A 16117-nucleotide genomic window follows, 5' to 3' on the forward strand; every position below is an offset into this window, starting at 1 on the left:
CATTTTGCCGTTTTAAAGTAACTGTCTAGTGAAAATCACACTTTTTAAAAGTTAATATTCTGTTAACTTATACCTAAATGTTGTTGATTCGTATTTGTGACCAAAGCTTAAATTGGAAGGGGAAAAAACACAACCTCAAACTTGTATCGCAAACAGACCATTTAAAAAATGCCTGCTATTTCCTTATAGAGGATGATGTCATCCCTCTGAGGAGGATGAGCTGGCCAATCAGCGGTCTAATGGAATTAATATTTTTCATGACAAATATAGCCCACACCATTCTGTTGTTGGGGTACGATCACACCATTCAAACACAGAAAAGCGACTTTTTAATATATCCTACATAATAAAAAAAATGTTGAAGGAAAAATATTTCACTCACATTGTAATTAATTATAGGTCATATTTCATAGAAATCTGGAAACACTGGACTGTTACTTTAAAGGTTGGCTTCGGGCAAAAACACAAAAATAAAGGCTTTATTAAACTGTATAACTGACCAACGTACCATCACACCAGGTCAATTCATGTTTTTTGGGGGGATGAATAAGATATTTGGCTACAGAAGCTCCATTTACCAAATTCTATATATTCTGTCCAAAAACACATTCTGTGAAATGAAGTCCACACATTCTAGAGGGGTTACTGGCTAGCTACAGTGACTAGCTTCGCTAACAAACTAGTTATGTCGGTCGGGGGCGCGCATGACCAGAATGACACATCCACGACCCAAAGGCACACCCCATTTATGTTTGAAAATTGAGAAAGAGGAGGAGTTGGACCTTTTTTTCGAGCCCAAAGTCGACCGTTAAAGCTAATTTCCTGCAATTCTACTCCTTTAGCCATTGTTTATGGCATGTTCATATACTATCTGGGAGGGCTAATTATGGGGGGGTCTACCTGTTCTAAATATTGGGGGGGGGGGGCATGTCCCCACAATTTCACCTATGCCCTGATCTATTTCACTATGCAGTCATGCCATAGTGAATACAGTCTGCAGTGCAAAGCTGCTGTCAATATCCCTTTCACACCGAAGTGGCATAGAGCTAGTGCATACATGAATTATTCTCATATTTGCAAACAAAGATGTGCATAATGACAAAACAATGCACAAGACAGCAGAGCTGGCATGCGCGTTAAATCATTAGCATGTGACACACACACCACTGTATTTAGGGATGATTAGAGGGGGAATAGGGAGCCACTCTGTCCCGCAACATGTGCACTCACCCTGTACAAGCAACCCCGCTCCCAACTGCTTATAGCCTATCCAGGCGAGACCCTATGACATTTTAATGAGCGGCTGCCGCAAATATCAAAGAAGTTATCCCGTTATTCCGTGCATGTAGCAGAAGGCGAGGAGATACACTAGACAGGCTACATGAACAACAATTTGACGACAGCTGATAAACAACCTTTTTAAAGACACCGGTCATTCACCAGGATATCATTCTAATCCTCATAATGCCGTTCATTCATCATTGTCCTGTCTGTTAGGCAGCGTTATCTTGTGCTTTACTGTCGGGCGCGCAGCAGTCTCGTTTTATTCAACGTCTCCATCGATAACAAATGCCCCACAAACACAAACTAACAGCATCGAATAGCGTAATTGTGAACCAAATCCAGTCTCTCTAAACACAAGCGCAAACATTTCGACATTGGACAGATGTTTTTCATAACCACAACAATAGTCGGAAAAAAAGAGAGAGTCGGCAACCCGGAGGAGAACAGGCGAATGACTCACATTCTATCGCCCGGAACCAGCAAGCGGCTCTCCACCATCATATCGGGCAGGAAATCCAGATTGTAGGATGAAGTCATGTTGCCCTGGCTCTGTGTCCCTCCGTGTTCAGGCTGAGGATCCGCGCTCTCCTCTCTGCTCTGCCTGACAAATATACAGTGCGTCGCTCTGCTCTCTCAGCTCTCCCAGTTCGACAACTGCGCCTGGCCGCGGAGACGGAGAGGGACAGGTGGAAGTGCCAGGGCCTCCCCAAGGCAGTAGACACACACTCGGCAGTTGTCACATTCTCTTCTTCACCCACATTCGTTTTTTTTCTATCTAATCCCGTCTGAAAATCCGCTCTGCTCAGGAAACTATCGGGCTGTGGAATGCAGGTGCCGAGTCTGGAGGCGTGGCGGCCCCGCGCTGCAGCTAATCTTTAACCATTTGATACCGTTACAACATGTGGTAGATACAGTTATACCGGTTATTCCTGTGCATATGGGAACATTAGCAGCCAGTGGCTATTCTTGACAGTAATATATTAGGGTCATTATAAGACAAAAACGAGTAAAACTAGCCTAATAAGTGCAGCAATACAAGCCCCCCCAAAATGTGTGCCTATGCAATATTGAATTGTAGGAGGCTAAACAACATAACTCGATATTTTCTACCAGAAAGAATGCTTCGATTTAGTGACCTCTTTTCCATGAGGCGTTAACAATTCCATGGCCCAGCTGTAATCAATGTTTATAATCGAATGCGCAAGGAGACGTGGCTAAGCACTCTCATGAAAACCACATTTTATATTTCTCATCACTCAATAATGTTGGCACTTAACATGGGCCATACAAATTATATATTGTTTAACGCAGCTAGGGCGGTAGGTAGCCTAGCGGTTAAGAGTGTTGGGCCAGTAACCGAAAGGTCACTGGTTCGAATCCGTGAGCCGACTAGATTAAACATCTGTCTATGTGCCCTTGAGCAAGGCACTTAACCCTAATTGCTCCTGTAAGTCCCTCTGGATAAGAGTGTCTGCTAAATGACAAATGTAAAACATGTAATACCCGTAGTATCATATGGGTGTGGATGAAATAAAAGGATAGGAAGCTGCTGTGCCCCGGAAACCAAAGCGCCCTCTCTGCTCATCCCTCTAGGGAATAAAAGGAAGACACTATAACAAGAATGACTCTTTCTTGGCTATAGATGAAACTCTCTTGGGGAGAATTGAACAGGAACTGGGTCATGTGAGCACACGGTGTGCAAGGTGGTGTGAGCCCAGGCACAGCTCTAGGGATAGTTCTTCTTTTTTCTGCACATAATGGTTAAGGTCAGTGTATGGAGGGAGAAAACTGATCCTACATCAGTACTTTAGGGCACTAGGTCCCTGGGGTGCAAACTGTACGCTGCATGTTTCACCGCACCTGGCCCCTATATAGTGAAATAGGTCATAAGTAAACAACATGCTACTATATATAGCAGCATTATATAGGATAGATGAGGTAAAGAGGTCAATGGGACGCAGACCATGGGGGATAGAAGGAGGATGCCGGATTGGCGCACATTCAACAAATTGGATCGAATAAAATTGATTTTTCGTCAAATCCGTCATGATTGATGTATTGTAACAGGCCCTCAATGTGGCTACTAAAGTCTGATATTAATATACTGTATTTGGCTGTTTTTGCTGCATAACATTTAGGGACTGGATGTTCTTTGTAATGAGGGACACCTGGAGAAAATAAACCCTCTCTGAAATGAAAATAGATGGCCCTCCCTTCAGTAAAATATATTTACATCAAGCCTAATCTTCATGATTAATGTTCAAACATAGATGTCAAACAGTATCATGATTCTGGTCTACTGCTTCTAAAAATGACTCATGGCTCTCTCAACTAGCCTTACACCTCACAGATTAGAGTGGTTTATCCGAACACTTGAACCAACAAAAAAAACGTGAACCCCCCCTCTACCCAAAATAATAATTCAAACAAAGTGGATAGCAGAAAACATACCTACCATTTATCCTCACTCATAGACCAGAGCCTTAGGTATGCCATTTCAGAAACTTTTCTTTGTTTTCTAAGCATTACATGGCAAAGTAGCCAGAAGGTTGTGGATTCACCGACCACCGCGGACAAGGTTAGGAGTGAAAATATCACGCCTACTACACGTTTATATAGACTGCTGATGCACAACCACATTCAGAAATGGCACCTTGAATGTTCTATTATTCCAACGCTCAACAGTACGTTGAGACCCCGATTCAGTTCCCCCCAAAATTGGTCTGCGGGCCTACAAAAGGGGGGCTGCGGGCCGCATGCAGCCCCGTGCCGCCAGTTGCCCATCCCTGGCTTATAGTAAAGGCTATGGATCATTAGAATGAGACCACACTAGGCACGCTTGTTATTGCGTGCCACACAGCAGAAAATCATGGATGAGGGGCAGCATCAGGCACACATTGCGATATAATAAGAAACTCATTCTCAAACACAGCTAAATGACATTTAATCGATTAAAAATGACATGACCCTCCCCTGTACGAAATTAAAAAATACTTAACCTCTCCCCCTGATTGAAATTGAAAAATTTTCCTCCGGGTAACAATTGTGTACATTTCGAACGGTCACTCAGAAATAGTCCCTTTACAGGTTTAGAAGAAGTGACTGCTAAATGCTAACTCCTGTTCGTATAAGCTGGTTAGCATAGCTAGCATAGAGAAATCGCTGGTGGCAGCCAAAGTCGTTTTTAACTGTAACACAGTTGATGTTGACGATGACATGAACATGTATTTGGGTTGACATCCATACATACTCCAATTTTTACCTCAACATGTGTGAAATACACATGTAAACAATAGCCTAAATGTAGGCTAATGTTGCTGGGGGACAATGAGGAGATTCGGGATCTTTCCCCCATGGCATCTTTCCCCCACGTATTTCCATGGCATTTCCATTCTTTAGGTCGAGATCCATTGACCTCTTTACCACATCTATGATTATAGTTATTTCAGATATTCTTATGCTGTGAAGGAATGACGTTCTCACAGGATACGTGGGGTGTGTGCTTGCATGTACAGTATGTAGTTGTGGCTGTGTGTTTGTGTGTGTGTGTGTGTGTGTGTGTGTGTGTGTGTGTGTGTGCGCGCGCATGCCACATGCGTGTGAATCCGGTGCTATCTTGCAAAACTCCAGACACCTTTTCACTTCCACAGCTGAGATACCAGTGCTAGTGTAAAAGAAACAGGTGCACGGAAGCCTTCACCAACCACATTGGCATTCACACACTCTCACACACACTTTGCAGTCATACCTCCTTTTCTGTAATGAAGTAAGTTTAACATAATGTGTCCTTCCCTGTAACACAGTGCATTAACACAGTGTTAACAATCCAACATTCACATTAAATGAATCTACTTCTTTAGAAAACACAATGAACAGTATCAGAGACAAGACAGAGCTTAATACTCTCACACTCCTTCATAAACTCTGATTCTGGAACAGTGTCAGCAAAAGGTCATCTCCCAGTAGTAAGATATAGCAGCTCCAGTTGAAATGAGGGGTCACATGAGTTTGTGTGTATGTTTGTGTATGTATGTGTGTGGGTGTATGTTTGTGTATGTGTGTGTTTGCGTGTGTGTGTCGTGACCCTTTGTCTGTAGTATAACAGTATGACACTCTCTCTGATGCCCTGTGGCGAGCAAGCCTTGACCTACGACCTCACTACTTAAGGCCTTTATAGAAACCTAAACGAACAAGTGTTCAACTGCCTGTTAGGAGTCACCGATGCAATACTGTCCACAAGCCTGAGGCTTCCTCCCATTATCACACACACTATGACATGTTTAATTGTCAATATAATTGCCATGTTCTCTGTCGGAGCTGCTAACCACATTTTATTGAATTGTCTCACCTTGTGCTCTTTGTCCATGTTTTCTCCTTCTCATTCTCTGTTTTCATACAACCGTGTCTTACTCAAAGGAGAGAGGGACAAAATGTCGATGCAACGTGGAGTGCCTGGATACAGCCCTTAGGCGTGGTATATTGGCCATATATCACAAACCCCCGAGGTGCCTTGTTGCTATTATAAACTGGTTACCAAAGGAATTAAAACAGTCAAATAAATGTTTTGGTCATACCCGTGATATATAGCCTGCTTAACCATGGCATTGTTGAATACTCCTTTCTGATTGTCTTGAAGGGCATTCTAGAGCATGCATCATTTCCCTGTAACGAACGGTATATTTGCAGGGTAGAATTTAATGGCTATAGTTCATTTTTACATGTTTACATGAATTGAAAACAGTATTGGTATTGTTGAATTGGATTTTCATAATAGCAAGCTAGGACTGATGGTTCGGTTAGCTGTAAACTGTGTATGTGATGAATACATTTGATTTGATTGTGTTTTTACACCCCCCCCCCCCCCCCCCCCCCTTCTCTGTTTCCCAGGGTTGTGTGTTCTTTGAGCGTCTGCTCAGGGCAAGGTCTCCCTTCTTCGCTTCTCCCCCCAACCATTCTCGCCAAACTCTTTCTCTCTCTCTCTCTCTCCTCAGGCAGGGGTACAGCTGCTCAACAACACAGATCGATCATATCATGTAAGACAGAGAGGGAGAGAGGGAGAGAGAGAGAGATGGAGAACACACCACTCAGGACTAACATGGTTCTGAACCAACCTCTCCAACGTACCTGGCAGCAGGAGTTCAGACAGTACAAACACCTCCATAAGACAGAATAACCACTACCGTTACATCATCAAAGTGAGACACTCCCAAAATAACCATCATCATCCTTCCTCTGAAGCGTCCTGCTCTGCTTCTTTCTCTCACCCAAAGGATTGTGGGTAACAGCGTGCTCCACTCGTGATGAGTGTCTGTTTTTTTACGCGTGAATATTTAATGTGAGCTCATGAATAAAGCAGGAGAGCAAGCAGCTGTGATTGAGGCTAAGTGGACATGGGAGGAACCTGCTACAGGCCAGCTACACACAGACAGACAGACAGACAGACAGACAGACAGACAGACAGACAGACACTGATTGCTACTGTTCATCTCCACTCAACTGCTACATACATGATGCTTCAACAGGGTCACTCTCACAGACATGACATTGTCATATTGTGTGAAATTAAGGTTTTGTGTGTGAAAGTCAACTTAAATAATAACAGAGGAGATATTTCTGCTCTTTAAACACAGACCCAGACGCCCCCCCCCCCCCCCCCCCCCCCCCCTCTCAGTCAGTCATCTATATTGGTCTGGTTCATGTTCGAAACACAGTGTTCTAGAGTGTGCAGACTCTGTTTAACACACACACACACACACACACACACACACACACACACACACACACACACACACACACACACACACACACACACACACACACACACACACACACACACACACACTGGGGTTTCTAGGACATTCCAAACAAGTCTCTGGCTGTTGAGCAAATAGCACGTGACTTGAGGGGTGACCGTCATACCCTGATCGGTCTGCCTCGGTCTGCCTCGGGGGTCTGGTGGTCTGGTCTACACGCCTTTAACTGAACTGGGAGACAGAGACAGAAGAGGAGACTGTCTAACTTGACCCTGTCCCCTTACTGCACTTCCTCAGCTGTCTGGACTGTCTGGACAGTATCACACCAGAGAACACTGTGCATTGTTGAGCTCAAATGATCGGAGTCACAATAAACTGTTCCATACAACAATACAGCATGGAAACTTCACTGTAAAGGCTGAGCTGTTCCTTGCTATGCTATACTGCTGTGTGTTTGGCTAGCCAGCCTGTCCTGTGTTGTGTTAGCCATAGACCTGTAGTCCCATGTTGGCAGTAATCTGGGATAACTGTCAGGTGTGTGCGTACTGGTAGCGAAGTCAGGTGCAGGAGAGCAGAGATTTGTGAACAGGCGCACACTTTATTGAGGCAAAATTGCAAAACGCGCAAAACAGTCACAAGACATCAAAACATTTTCGTGAAAAATAACCCGGAAAAACCAAGCCAGTCTGGCGCGTCAACAACACACACGTAACATGAACAATCTCACACAAAGACATGATGGGGAACAGAGGAATAAATACATGTAGATTGATTGGGGAATGAAAACCAGGTGTGCAGGGAACAAGACAAAACAAATGGATACATGAAAAATGGAGCGGCGATGGCTAGAAAGCCGGTGACATTGATCACCGAACGCCGCCCGAACAAGGAGAGGAGCCGACCTCGGCGGAAGTCGTGACAATGACTATGGAATAATCCATCCTGTGTTAGCTAGACCCTTAGTGTCTCTGTTGTCACTTCCCAGACGGGACTAATATTATTACTAAAGGTAATACAGAGACGGGTGCATGTTTTGGGAAGAAAAGATGCCCGTGCACTGTTAAACATCACCAGGAGGGGTGTGAGTCATGTAAAACACTGCCTGTACACACCTCTCCCAACAAACACGCACAAAGGTACACATTCAGTAGTGCAGTGTCCTGTATGGGTGTAGGGTGATAGAGGCTGGCCAAAACACTGTGCAGTCCAGCTGCAGTGCAACAGGGCACGCGCCGGCTGTAATTGGCCATCGCCACGGTGACAGAGAGGAGTTAAAATAAAGCCGGCTGGCTGTGGGCCCTCCATTCATTACACATCCCTCTCTCCTTCCCTCCGTCTCCATCCAATCTGAGCTGCCCCCTTTCTCTCTCTCCCCCTCCCCTAACCACCCTCTCGCCCCCCCTCTGTTATTTTCCTCATTAAAGTGGGACCCAGGCAGTAGCGGTCACTGCCTCATTTATTTTCATTTGAAACTGGTGCAGCTCCACGGATCCTCTGGGGCTGAGCAGAGAGAGAGCAGGATGGTGTCATTCTGATAACAACCACCCAGCACACACGCACACGCACACACGCACGCACGCACACACACACACACACACACACACACACACACACACACACACACACAGGTGTGCATCCACACACGCACACGCGCATATACACACGCACTCTGATGCAAACACAAGCTCACAGCCACAGCTCATTCACTCCCTTTCTCTCACACATGCACTCTCACCCTCTCGCTGGTGTGTGTGTGTGTGTGTGTGTGTGTGTGTGTGTGTGTGTGTGTGTGTGTGTGTGTGTGTGTGTGTGTGTGTGTGTGTGTGTGTGTGTGTGTTGATACTGGGTGTTACATCAGGATGAGGAATCTCTTATTAAGCATAATCGTATTAGACTGAGGGAACTAATGACTACTGATGAACTAACGACTATTGATCCAGAGAAGAGAGAGGGGCTGTATACAAAGCAGGACTGTGCTAGGGGACCGACCCAGGTGTGTGTGTGTGTGTGTGTGTGTGTGTTTTACCCATACATCCATAACCACCCTGTTCTAACTGACCCAGCCTGACTCTCCTTATTGAAAAAGGTGGGCCGGCGATTACATAGGGCGTAGTGATTCTGACGTGCTCTTTTCCCTTTGCTGTAGCGGGTGGTTGGGCAGATTCATGAGGGCCCGGGGACTATTTTAGAGCCCATTGCCTCCACCTTCTCTGTTTCCTGGATAATGAGAGAGAGGTGCCATAACTGTGCTCTCTAAACCAACAGAAAGGGCCCTAAAAGGAGACGTCTACCCCATAGGCCATTAGGGAGGCGCACTTAGAGAAGCACACTTAGAAGGGAGCGCTTGGTTTAATGCTGACTGGGCTTATAAAGGAGGCCCATCCATCCCTGTCCTGGTTTTATTGTCCCATAATAAAGCATTAATACACAAGGGTGATGTGTGATATATTATTATTTTACAACGTCTGGGCTGTGTTCATCAGTATGAGGCGAAGCCATGTTTTAAATAGTTATTAACTCTCAAAAGGTACATGTGGTTTATATTGCAAAAATACATCTCTATAAATCAGGGAGTAATGATAAAATGTGGAGGAGAGAGAGAGAAAGAGAGAGTGAGAGAGAGATTACATGTGGAAGAGAGAGAGAGAGAGAGAGAGAGAGAGAGAGAGAGAGAGAGAGAGAGAGAGAGAGAGAGAGAGAGAGAGAGAGAGAGAGAGAGAGGAGACAGCAGACTGAAGTGGCTGGCTGGCAGACTTATTGTTTGTCTGTGTCTGTCTCGTTGGAGCTGGATGTTTCTGTACCCGCCCCATTGTCCCCCCTCTCCCTCACCTCCCTCCTTTTCCCCCCTCGCTCTCTCTATCCGGGTGACTGAGATCCAAATAAACAAAGCAGACATCTTTCAACAACCCTTAAAAATTGTCCGGAAACGAGGGAGAAGGGGATAAGAGAGATAGAAAAAGAGAGACACAGAGAAGGACAGGTTGGAGATTCTGTTGATCAAAAAAAGGTTTTGAAAAGGTTTTGTCCGTTTTTGCTAAACGAACGAAAGACACAATTTGCACCCAAAATCCAAATATGGAGTCTAGTCTACCCTCTTTCTCTCTATTCTCCTGCTCCCTGCCCCGCCCTCCTCTCCTCTCCTCTCCCCCTTCACTCTCTCCTCTCTGGATTACAGCGAGTAGTATAAACACACACTCCTGATCGACTGCCCCGTCCCCTGGCCAGCCTCCTCCCCCTAGAGAGGATAAAGCCCCTCACATCGCCCCTATTACCCCTCCTCTAACCCTCCGCTACCCCTCCATTACTCACATACAGAGAGAGGAGGCATGAAAAAGGAGGATGGGTTGGAGAGGAAAAGAGAGCAAGGGAGGTACAAGCATCGGATTTTACACTTGAACAAATGAACAGTCGCAGGACGGAAAGGAGGGACACCTAGACAGAACATCAAGCGAGAAAGAGAGCAAGAGGCAGAGAGAGAGAGCAGCAGACACTGACAGACAGTGCAGTGAGATATGACAGAAACACAGACTGAACCTGAACACAAAACACTAAAACAGGAGATCACATGAGAGTGTCCGGGTATGGTTCCGACATATATATATATGTGTGTGTGTGTGTGTGTGTGTGTGTATATATATATGTGTGTGTGCGTACCTCAGCAGCAGATCGTCGGCCCTCATGGATCCGCCGGTGGGGTGGGGTGCAGAGGGGGGGCAGCATATGCTGTCGACACACACACTCTGCACAAAGCCCAGCTCGGACGCGAGCTCCAACATCTCTGCTCCCAACCACTGTTTTTCTCCTCCGATCTTCTTCTATTTTCACAACAAGCGGCGGCTTTCTGCTCTCTGTCTCGCTCTTGTCCTCGCTCTCTCTCGTTCCTATTCGCACTACAGAAACACACGTTCGCTCGTCTCCTCCCCTCTGCTTCCCGCTCTCTCTCTCTACCCCTCCCTTCTACTCTCTCTCTCTCTCTCTCTGGTGGAGCGGTGGAGACCCTGCTGGCTTGCCTGGCTGAAGTAATCTCCCCTGACAGCTCATGTTGTTGTGTTGTGGGCCTATTTCACTCTAATACTAGAGCCCTGAGCAGACCAGCCTGACCCAGCCAAGTGCAGCCCAGTCCAACTTTGATCTAGTCCAACTCTGTTTATTCTAGCCCAGCACAGCCCAGTTTTAACCTAGTTCAGCCCAGCCGAGCATCGGCAAGCCTAGGTCAGTCCAGTCCAGTCCAGTCCCCAGTGAATGGAGCTACTGGATATGGATATATGTCATGTTGTTTCCCAGCTAAAAGACAGACTTGTCTCAGCTAGTGGCCCTCCCTAAGGGGGCCCTGCCAGCAGCTACAGCTAGGCTCCACTACCTGTCACACACACACACCAAAACCCCCCCCCCCCCCCCCCCCCCCACACCAAATCCGGTATCTGTCACATCAGAGCCTGTCCTACTCACAGGAGACGGAGACAGAAGACTCAGGAAGCAGCTGATAAAAAATTCATCCTTCTGTTTATTATGATTTATGCATGTTTCACTGAGCCAGGAACAAAAAAAAGAGAAGCCTACAGCTTCATTAGCGTCTCAATGTGTGTGTGTGTGTGTGTGTGTGTGTGTGTGCGTGCGTGCGTGCGTGCGTGCGTGCGTGCAATGAGGATAGAGGAGGGTTGTTCAAGTTATGGATTGTCTGGGAGATTCATTAGAATGTTTGCAATAATGTGCAAAATAATATATGCCCTCTACAACACCTGCATGGACCAAAACAACACTTTGAGAGAACAAGTATATTCACAGTTAAGATGCAGTACACAGCTTAACTCCAAGCCCTAATTGCTGAATTTAGTCCGTCTGTTGGTTTTTCATTGCAACTCTGAGGGTCATATTCACTATCCTACTTCTTAGTCAGTTCTACATTCTAAATGTATTCTATCCATGTCCCATCACCCTGATGCCATCCTAAACTTTCCATCTGGATATTTCCTGCTGTAAGTGCCAATCTCCTTCTGTAAATCTCGTCTGCTGCTCTAGGATCAGTCCTGGAGGGGCCGTGAACATCTGGTCACGCCTGAGAGAGGGACCAGCACACATACAGACCTGAGGAAATGACAAATTACAATCCGGGATCAATTCTCATTTGCTGTGGATTTTAGCATGATTGCATGCCGCCCTCACACCCTAACTAACCCAATCATATATCTCATTTTTGCTTTTTTCCCTCTCCTCTCGCACAGGCACGCACACACACCGTACTGTGACATCGTAGTAACTTATATACAGTACCCGTCACTGTCTTTGTCTTCCTATGGTGTTTACAGTTGAATGAAATGACCTACTTATGGATCTCTCTCTCTCTCTCTCTCTCTCTCTATCTCTCTCCCACTCACTCCCTTTCTCTCCCTCTTACCCTCTCTTTCCCTCTTCCTCTTTCTAACTCAGTCTGACAGTGAAAGGTCAATGCCCATTGGCTGCATGGGGGGGAACTATCTGATGTAAGAGCGTTGTCATGGTAACGTATGGCAGGCAGTGTACTCTCCTAGCCAGACTCAGGGAGGGCAGGGACCTTAATACGAACCATGCCAAGCCTGGGCCAAGCTATGACCACTACACACTGAATGAGCCAAGAGAGAGATTAGCAACCAAAAAGTCTTAGCAGTAAGTTCTTTGGCAACGTTATTGTACCTTTCACAGTTGTGCCAATAAAGTTTGACTTTGAATGTGTGAGGGAGAGTGGCAGAGGAGTAGAAGGGGAGTTGGGGGGGTAAGTGCTGTTATGGCTGTGAGTCACCGTTAGCTGAGCTTGGCTTCCTATTCATAAAAGAGGGATTACTAAAGTCTGCAGGCACTTCTTTTCTTATTTCTCCCGCTCTACCTGTATTTCTTCAGGCCTCACTCGGACTGAGTAGAGAACAAGAGTACACATCCGCACTCCTCCTCTCCCCCCCTTTCTCCCCTCACATCCCCTTAAGCATTCTGCCCGTGTTCATCCATTCAAGAAATCCTCTAATCCTCTCCCCCTGTCTCTGGTCTTCCTTTCGCTCAGTCTTTCCCCTCTGTTTCCTAGCAAGAAAAATACAACAATAATACATTATTTCGTTTCTTTCCCGAAGAAAGAAAAAAGCTTGACTCTGCAGTTTGACTGTAGGACAGGAGAATAAAACTTGCATTCGATGCAAGATTCTGCAATCAGGCCGGGGTATGAAGAATTCATCGTATCTTCCCCACGCACGCAGCAGCGGACAAGAGAACCCATTATGGGATGTTTTCATCCATTGTGGAGTCTCAAGTCTTACGTCGGAACAGATAACAGCTTTTCTGTCGCCCTGACAACGTCCTCATGGGTTAGTAAACAAACGGCTGTGGGGTTCAGACGAACCGAGAAGGACAGGGGGGTCAGAGAGACAATCAACAATGAAAGGAGGGCTGGATGAAGGACTCAAGGGAGAGATAAACTCCTCTTCCTCTCGTCTCCCCACTCCAAAGCCAAGGACATGCATATGGGGCAAACAAAGGGATGGATTAAAAAGAAAGAGACAGAACGGCGCGATCAACAAGGCCAATCAACACCTCTTTAATCCCGAGAACCATGGGTAATAATAATATCTTGCCTAAGGTCAACCAGGACTTAAAGCCCTGATATATAGGTCTACACAAGAAAATAAGGGAAGGAAAAATACCCACCCATACCCACCCATACACTTTACCCACAAACACTGCCCCCCCCCCACCCCCTCCCCATGCAGACAGGTTCCTGTGGTTGTGCATTGGAAAGCAGGAGAAAGCAGGGCTGTTCCACTTACAGGCATTAGCACACAGAAATGAATTTGTCACCTTCCATTAAGGGAAAAGCAGCCCTCGTGGCTTGTCAATTATCTCTTAACAGTGGAGAAAACACACAACAGGACGCCTGCCCAGAGTTTCAGTGTTTGTGTGAATTTAAGAGGTTGTGTGTGTGTGTTTGTGTGTGTGTGCGCCTGTTGGTGTGTATATCTGTGTATGCCTGAGTGCATCAGTATGTGAGTGTGACTATGTTCGACAAAAGGCTCATTACTAGTAAATTCCTTCATTATTTCTGAGATTAATTTTTGCGATATAGTTGCCCGTGGTCCGTTCATACTAATGTGACAGAGAGACAGTAGTATTGTGTTAAGTATCTGCCAACTGTCTTCTCTCCTCTCTCACTCTCTCTCTCTCTCTCTCTCTCCCTCTCTCTCTCTCTCTCTCTCTCTCTCTCTCTCTCTCTCTCTGCCTCTCTCTCTCTCTCCTCACTCTCTCTCTCTCTCTCCTCACACTCTCTCTCTCTCTCCTCACACTCTCTCTCTCTCTCTCTCCTCACTCTCTCTCTCTCTCTCCTCACTCTCTCTCTCTCTCTCCTCACTCTCTCTCTCTCCTCACTCTCTCTCTCTCTCCTCACTCTCTCTCTCTCTCTCTCTCTCCTCACTCTCTCTCGCTCTCCTCACTCTCTCTCCTCACTCTCTCTCTCTCTCTCTCCTCCCTCACTCTCTCCTTCTTCATTCTCCCCTCCCTCCCTCCCTCCCTCCCTCCCTCCCTCCCTCCCTCTCTCTCTCTCATGAAACATTTGCACATCATTAGAATGATAATGAATATCAGCTATGTTCCACAAATTTATTTTGGGATGCACAAAAAAAGAAAGTTAGCTCATGTCGCTCTCTCTGTGTGAAGTAGCAGACTGGCACATTCTCTGTGCCGTGTCTAGAGAGAGAGAAAACATAGTGGATTATACCGGAACGACAGAATGTTCCCAAAAGTACAAATGTATGACTGTAAAGTTTCTGTAACGATGTACAGTAGGATGGCTGTAATGTTGAGGTGTAGTAGTTAACATACAGTTTAAGAGGGTTGACGTAAACGTTACAGTAAGGTAAAGTGCATGACCTTAATGTCACCGTAATGTTACGGTGTAGTGACGGTTTCCTGTAACGTTGTGTGAGTGTTGGGAATTTGTTGCCGTAACGTTATGGTGTTGTGACGGTGTCCTGTAACGTTGTGTGAGTGTTGTGAATATGTTGCTGTAACGTTCCAGTGGTTGTGATGATGTTGCCGTGTAATGAGACTCTCTAATTGGCTCACCTGTCTCTCAGCCATCTGGGGCTCTGCTAAAAACTCCACACCCAGCTTTCCTCCCAACATCACACACACACACACACACGCGCACGCACACTCACGCACTGAGTGTACAAAACGAAATGGCTTCAATCCACCAATCAATGTAGATGAAGGGGAAGAGACAGGTTAAATAAGGATTTTTAAGCCTTGAGACATGGATTGTGTATGTGTGCCATTCAGAGGGTGAATGGGCAAGACAAAATATGTAAGTGCCTTTGAACGGGGTATGGTAGTAGGTTCCAGGCGCACCGGTTTGAGTCTGTCAAGAACTGTAACGCTGCTGGGTTTTTCACCCTCAACAGTTTCCCGTGTGTATGAAGAATGGTCCAACATCCAAAGGACATCCAGCCAACTTGACACAACTGTGGGAAGCATTGGAGTCAACATGGGCCAGTATCCCTGTGGAACACTTTAAATACTTTGTAGAGTCCCTGCCCCAACGAATTGAGTCTGTTCTGAGGACAAAAGGGGTTGCAACTCAATATTAGGAAGGTGTTCTTAATGTTTTCTACAAACACACACACACACACACACACACACACACACACACACACACACACACACGCACACACACAGAAGGAGAGAAATTCTGAAGAACTAGTGTATACTGAAGAACTAGTGTATACTGAGGAACTAGTGTATACTGAATAACTAGTGCATACTGAAGAACTAGTGTATACTGAAGAACTAGTGTATACTGAAGAACTAGTGTATACTGAAGAACTAGTGTATACTGAAGAACTAGTGTATACTGAAGAACTAGTGTATACTGAAGAACTAGTGTATACTGAAGAACTACTGTATACTGAAGAACTAGTGTATACTGAAGAACTAGTGTATACTGAAGAACTAGTGCATACTGAAAAACTAGTGTATACTGAAAAACTAGTGTATACTGAAGAACTAGTGTATACTGAAGAACTAGTGTATACTGAAGAACTAGTGTATACTGAAGAACTAGTGTA

At 45.7% G+C, this 16117-nt stretch overlaps 1 protein-coding gene across 23 annotated transcripts in view; it reads right to left on the minus strand.

Moving 5' to 3' along the window:
* Window positions 1-11336, minus strand: part of LOC129838505 (CUGBP Elav-like family member 2) — a 148461-nt gene extending 137125 nt beyond the window's left edge. For 2 of the 23 annotated variants that reach the window (XM_055905506.1, XM_055905510.1), the window contains exon 1: window positions 10692-11327. In XM_055905506.1, the coding sequence (XP_055761481.1) occupies window positions 10692-10813 (122 nt within the window). In that variant the 5' untranslated portion in view covers window positions 10814-11327. Of the gene's footprint in view, window positions 1-1744; window positions 6106-10691 lie in introns of those variants that run through there. The other 21 variants (XM_055905509.1, XM_055905519.1, XM_055905513.1 and 18 more) reach the window with 19 other exon arrangements.
* Window positions 11337-16117: the final 4781 nt, after the last annotated feature.

This window comes from Salvelinus fontinalis, chromosome 39 (assembly GCF_029448725.1).
Source record: "Salvelinus fontinalis isolate EN_2023a chromosome 39, ASM2944872v1, whole genome shotgun sequence".
Classification (NCBI taxonomy): domain Eukaryota; kingdom Metazoa; phylum Chordata; class Actinopteri; order Salmoniformes; family Salmonidae; genus Salvelinus; species Salvelinus fontinalis.